General features: G+C 48.6%; 1 protein-coding gene across 1 annotated transcript; it reads right to left on the reverse strand.

Moving 5' to 3' along the window:
• Positions 1-230: 230 nt before the first annotated feature.
• Positions 231-1,670, reverse strand: LOC144122988 (uncharacterized). Its single transcript, XM_077655923.1, has 3 exons — positions 1,131-1,670; positions 857-1,064; positions 231-731 (listed from the first exon to the last, which is right to left on the reverse strand). The coding sequence occupies exons 1-3, from the start codon at positions 1,596-1,598 to the stop codon at positions 343-345; spliced, it is 1,065 nt and encodes a 354-aa protein (XP_077512049.1). The 5' UTR covers positions 1,599-1,670; the 3' UTR covers positions 231-342.
• Positions 1,671-6,561: the final 4,891 nt, after the last annotated feature.

Here is a 6,561-nt window from a genome sequence, read left to right on the forward strand (position 1 = left end):
CTCAGTATACTGAATGCACAACAGCGATAATATCTTGAAGCAACATGGTAGATTGGGCCAGTTGGTTGCTATTCATAATGCAGACAAATTCGCAGCATAAATAAGACGCACACGGAAGACAAGGAACACACAAGACAGGACTGTGCTGCAGCTGCAGACAGGACTGTGCAGCACAGTCCTGTCTTGTTTATTCCTTGTCTTCTGTGTACGCCTTATTTATGCTGCGGATTTGTCTGCATTATCGATAATATAAATAACCAAATGTCATTTTGATTCATCATTACCCTTTTACAGTCATGAAATAAACTCTTCGCTTTCGCAGCTGCGTGGTTTTATGAAGCACTATCGAGGGGCAAGGTAATCCTCTAGAGGTGGTGGCTCAAGGCAAAAATACTGAGAAACTTGGGCGCTGTACAAGCAGGTATGGCAGTTCGCAAGAAGTGCACTTGCTTTGTATATGCGTGGCAGGTTCTGGAGGTAAAGCTTCTGATTTTTTTTGAAGTCTACAAAGGCAAAAAGTCTCGCAATTTTACCGAAGCCCCATTCCACTGCCTGCCTCACGCTGCTCATAGCTTTGTTAAATGCTTGCTGCTCAGGGGTCAAGGAACCACCGCCATAGGGCTTCAGCAGAAGGGGCCGCAAAGGGTAGGCAGGGTCCCCGTAGATGACGTAGTTGCGCCCCTGAACAAGCTTTTCCAACTTTGCATATGCTTGGCTGTTTCCGAAGTTACCTGGAAGAAGGAAAATAAATTGTATAATGAGACGACGTTCAACCTTGCCTGTTTCCAAGCACCAGGCATAGTGAAGAAAGAATGATAACGCTTTGTTGAGGCGGCTGTGCTTGCCAGTTACTTACCAGCATCATGTTTGCTTCCGGGATACGATCCGTCTAACTGACAGATAATCCCATTTGGGCACATTACAGACTGGTATTTCAGGGCGTGGACGCGTTTGTGGCCGCTAAAATAAACTTTTTGGTTTCTAGATGGTCGGCATATCGGTCGCGCCGTGCCGTCTATGAACGCCCAGCAGTTTTTAAGCGGGGCTCCTTTTTTGTGAACTGCCTGAAAAAAAGAACGAAAATGTGAGAAATATTGACTCGCAAAACTCTAATCCTATTTACGGCTTACCTGAGAGAACGTTTCTAGCGAGTCCAGGTTCAGCCAGGCATGGTTGTTTAGGTCATCCAACAAATGAAAAAAACGCGTTTCAATGTGCCCGAGAACTATGTTGGTCACAGACGATAGGGTAGAGCTGTGTCGCCTGAAAAGGTCTTCCAGATCGCAGAGCCGGTTCGGGTACGTAAGCCGTCGCAGGGTTATGCACAGGGCATCGTCCCCGGGAACTGCCACCCTCTGTGGAGTTACCACCGCTTCAGGTATTTGTAAGGCCCTCTGCAGCCTGTGCAAGTCATGCTTCTCGAATCGAAAATGTGTCCTGAACACAGCACTGTCGATGTCGTCAATGTTCAGAAGCCCGCGCACAGACAGTGGGTCACGTCGCGTCTCACCAAAGACTTCAAGACATAGCAAGTCTTCTATCTCTGACCACTTTAGCTGTGACAAGAGTAGCGGGTCTTGGAGTATGCTCTTCGGCATCTCTAGACCTTACCAGATTGCTGTGGCGGAGGCAAAATGCGGTCGTGACTCGCGAACTCGTGCTAAACTACACACAGCGCACCAAAAACAGCTTGTGGCGTGGGGCTTCGGCTTGACTTGACCGTCACAGTGCCAAGCATTTTTTTTTTCTTACACGACATAGTTTAAATTGGATTGTAAGGTCCACAAATGTTTAAATATATATTATAAACACAAATAACGCCTTTATTAAGCAATTTTAGTACAGTAACAGCAAGCGCGATTCATATTCGTTTCAGCGTAACTCTGATTTTCACCAATAGGTGGGGCTGCGCAGCGCTCCGCTGTACTACGCTCATTCGGGCGTTTTAGACGCTGCGCTAAAACTCTTTACGCGCGCTACGCTCCGCTGGTGCTCCGCTGGGGAACTACCAGCGGAGCGGAACGCAAATACGCTCAGCTAAAAGTCTCTAATGTCAGGACCATGAAAAGTATATAGAATCTGTATCTTACCGATAGTCACCTCACCTATGGGGCAAAAACGTGGATGTTAACGAAAAGGGTTCAACTTAAATTGAGGACAACGCAACGGGCTATGGAAAGGAAAATGGTAGGTGTAACGTTAAGAGATAGCAATAGGGCAAAGTGGGTAAGGGAACAAGCGCGGGTTAATGACATCCTAGTCGAAATGAAGAGGTAGAAATGGACTTGGGCAGGGCATGTAATGCGAAGGCAAGATAACCGATGGCCTTTAATTGTATCGGACTTTAAGGGTAAGGGTGTCGGAAGGCAAGTGTAGCAGTGGGTGCCATAAAGTTAGGTGGGTGGATGAGGTTAAGAAGTTAGCGGGGATAAGGTGGCCACAGCCGACACAGGACAGGGTTAATTCGATAGATATGGGACAGTCTTTTGCATTCCTGTGCGCGTAGTCAGTCTGATCATGATAATCTTGAAAACATACATGGAGTATTTTGTCACGGGATGATAAAAGTTAAGACCTACTTATTCCGTTATAGATTACGAGCAAGCATTTCCCTCAGTTCAAACTTAGCAGTCATGCAGGCATTGCGGAATCAGGGTGCAGAAGAGCCTTATGTAAAAATATGGCAATACGTCTTTAACGACTGCACAACTACCATAGTCCTCAATAAAGTGAGCTATAAAGTTTCAATAAGAAAGGGTGTCAGGCAGGGACACATGATCTCGCAAATGCTATTCACCGCCTCTTTAGAGTAGGTATTCAGAACCCCGGATTGGGGAGAGTTTGGGATAAGAGCTAATGGGGAACACCTTAGTAATCTACCCAACTTCCCTACCCAAAGCCATCGCAGCCATCATGTGCTCATCCAATTTTGCCGATAATGTTACCGGTCATGTTTCATTGTGTTAACACTTGCTCACCAAATATATGCACCCACCCCTTATGTAATACCCCTCGTGGATCTCTAAGGTAATAAATTGAAATGAAATGAAATTCGCTGATGACATTGAATTGCTGAGTCACTCAGGAGATGAACTGAAAAACATTATCAATGAGTTAGACAGGAAGAGCAGTACTGTGGGTGTAAAAATTGATATGCAGAAAACCGAAGTAATGTTCAACAGGCTTAGAAGGGAACAGCAGTTCAAAATTGGTAGAAAGGTGCTGGATGTGGTAGCGGATTACCGCTGCTTAGGGCAGGTAATGACTGCAGATCCGGATCAAGAGAGTGATATAAGTAGAACAATAAGAATGGGCTGGAGTGCATTTGGCAAGTTCTCTCAGATTATGAATGGCAGTTTATCAATATTCCTATGCTGTGCGAAGAGTGATTAACCAAGTAACGGCTTCGATTGGGTGATAGACTGAGCAAAAGCTTGACGAGGTAATGAACGGTTTAGATCTGCACCAGGAATTTGTATAAAATAGTGGACCAATGTCTCGAAACGAACAAAGGGACTCCTTAATCCAACGATCCGGTCGTCTTAGCGCGATCATGGCTTCCGCACTTTGTTTAATGTCTCTGGCGACTGATCTTAATTCGTACTCTGCAGCCGGAAAGCTAATGCGTTGGACAAATTCTCGCCTCTCTTGGTTAAAACCTATTTTCGAAAAATGAATTCAGCGTGCGTTAATCGTGTTTAATTTCGTTTTACATCGAAAACTCCATTGACCAGTTATAAGCAATTACTATGAATGGAGTCGGTACTCGGTAGCAGTTTTACAGCGGACGGACGTGCGCACCGCACCGTGACGGTAGTGTTTAAGGAAGCGGTTACAAGGGCAGACATCCAAAAGGCTGACAATGTTTTGCTCAGGCTGAGTTTCCCGATTTATGCATCAAGAATAAATGTTGTGGAGTTTCCGTTTCTTATTCGATCGAATTGCGGACGCAGCACAATAAAATGTGAACCATTCGTTTCTACTATGGTTTCAATTGTCTTTTGTACATCATACGAAAAAAGGGGTAGTGCTGTCCTCGTTTCGTAAGCTTTATTTCAGCTCACTTTATCCTCTCTCACGCAGTCCATTCTTTCCCACGACAAAAATTAGATGCACCCCTCATAAGGTTTTCCAAATAAGGACACAGTGACTGCAGTAAAGCTCTCTTCCCAAATTTTACCTTACTAGGAGCGGTTGATACTGGTGTACACGAATTTAATATTTGTAAATATCACACACGATGAGTTAATTATGCGTAGGAGCTTCCATATTAGATCTGATTACCCTTTTGGAAAATAGCAAATAGATACTGATTCTAGCCAAGGCAATCGGTGATGAGCGCCTGTTTTCATATGAAGTGTATTCGGGTGTTGAAGGGTGGGGCTTATGTTTCTGAATCGACCAGACAAGAAGTCTCTCAGCATTTCTGTTGTGTATGAAGTCTGGCCTTTTCGGCCAACACTAAATTGTATTCTCGGTGCTGAAACCAAAGGAAATAAGGATGTTGCCTGTAATGATATTGTCACCGGCGAAAAATACAGAGAACCAAACTGTTCACTCGGGCGAGGTTTGCCAACACCGCCGCGCTCGTTCTGGACAAAGAAGACGTTCGGCCACGCGCTCGGGAACACAGTTCGACCTCCAGGTGGCGCCGGCAGAAAGTCAGCAGCGTGGCATTGCCCCTCCCATCTAAGAGGCATCGACTCGATGCCGCACGCGAGGGGAAGAAAAAAAAAAATAAGGCGAAAGGTAATGGCGGGGTTCGGTCCGGGGCTAACGGGAATAAAACGGCTTCATTCGCGCCACGTGGACGACCTCGGACGTCGGGTGTCGAGAGGACCGGGCAGTTCCTTGAGGGAGCACCTCGTAGGTCACCGCGCTGAGGCGGCGTAACACCTGGTACGGACCAAAGTAACGGCGAAGAAGCTTCTCGGAGCGCCCTCGCAAACGGATTGGGCTCCACACCCAGACTTGGTCACCGGGTGTGTAAATCACCTCCCTGCGGCGGAGGTTGTAACGCTCGGCGTCGCGTTGTTGTTGGCACCGGATTCGCTGTCGAGCAACTTGGCGAGCAACTTCGGCGTCACGGACAAATTGGTCGGCATCCACGACAGAAGAGGGAGTAGGATCCGGAAGAAGCATGGCGTCCAGCATGGTCAAGGCTTCGCGACCGTGCACCAAATGGAAAGGAGTGAAGCGCGTCGTTTCGTGAAGCGCAGTGTTGTACGCGAACGTTATGTAAGGAAGTATCCGGTCCCAGTTCGCGTGGTCATCGTCGACATACATAGAGAGCATATCGGCAATTGTCTTGTTAAGCCGCTCAGTCAGTCCGTTGGTTTGCGGATGGTAAGCCGTTGTCTTTCGATGACTGGTGCCACTGAGTCGAAGTACCTCGTTCGTAAGTGCCGACGTAAACGGGGTTCCCCTGTCAGTTAATACGACCGTTGGAGCTCCGTGACGAAGCACAATGTTATGAATGAAAAAACTTGCGACTTCGGCGGCGGTACCACGGGGAAGAGCCTTGGTCTCACAGTAGCGGCTGAGATAGTCAGTGGCAACCGCAATGTACCGGTTACCCATGGAAGACTCCGGAAACGGACCGAGTAAGTCCATGCCGACCTGTTGAAATGGGAGGCGCGGGGGATCGATAGGCTGCAGGAGCCCGGCTGGTTTAGTCGGTGGCGTCTTCCGGCGCTGACATTCTCGGCAGGTTCGGACGTAACGGCGGACAACCGCAGCAAGCTTGGGCCAGTAGTACTTGGTGCGTATGCGCGCCAACGTGCGGGAAAACCCGAGATGGCCCGAAGAAAGGTCGTCGTGGCACGCGCGCAGAACTTCGTCGCGAAGCGCAGCTGGCACTGCAAGCAGATAGACAGTGTCCGTTGGGCCGTAGTTCTTTTTGTAGAGTACCCCATCGCGCAAGCAAAACGATGACAGTCCGCGCTTGAAGAGCCGAGGTGGAGATGGGGCGATTCCTTCAAGGTATTCTATGAGGGGCAGCAGGTCAGAATCGGCCCTTTGTTGTTGGGCAAGGGTGGACGTGGTGAGAGCACCAAGAAAAGCGGAATCGTCGTCGGACTCGTCAGTGGGGCACAGGATTGGGGCGCGGGATAGACAGTCAGCATCGCTGTGTTTCTGGCCAGACTTGTGCACGATGGTGACATCAAATTCTTGTAACCGAAGACTCCATCGAGCAAGCCGCCCCGAGGGATCCTTCAGGTTCGCCAACCAACAGAGTGAATGGTGGTCGCTCACGACCCGAAACGGGCGGCCATACAAGTACGGACGAAATTTCGTAACGGCCCACAGCACAGCTAGACATTCCTTTTCCGTTGTGGAATAATTGACTTCTGAACGGGACAAAGTGCGACTGGCGTAAGCAATCACGCGTTCTAGACCATCCTGCCGCTGAACAAGGACCGCGCCGAGGCCAACGTTACTAGCATCAGTGTGCAGTTCAGTGTCGGCCTCTTCGTCGAAGTGGCCAAGCACAGGCGTACACTGCAGACGGGACTTGAGTTCTGTGAAGGCGCTGTCCTGGTCTTGGCCCCAGATGAAGGA

This window comes from Amblyomma americanum, chromosome 3 (genome assembly GCF_052857255.1).
Source record: "Amblyomma americanum isolate KBUSLIRL-KWMA chromosome 3, ASM5285725v1, whole genome shotgun sequence".
In the NCBI taxonomy this organism is placed as follows: domain Eukaryota; kingdom Metazoa; phylum Arthropoda; class Arachnida; order Ixodida; family Ixodidae; genus Amblyomma; species Amblyomma americanum.

What these genes read in the sequence shown, in the direction of transcription:
- LOC144122988 (XM_077655923.1), bottom strand. Translation starts at nt 1,598, where the DNA reads ATGCCGAAGAGCATACTCCAAGACCCGCTACTCTTGTCACAGCTAAAG. An exon ending in CGCTAGAAACGTTCTCTCAG is followed by an intron (nt 1,065 to 1,130) that starts GTAAGCCGTAAA and finishes TCTTTTTTTCAG; the next exon opens with GCAGTTCACAAAAAAGGAGC. An exon ending in CGGAAGCAAACATGATGCTG is followed by an intron (nt 732 to 856) that starts GTAAGTAACTGG and finishes TCCTTCTTCCAG; the next exon opens with GTAACTTCGGAAACAGCCAA.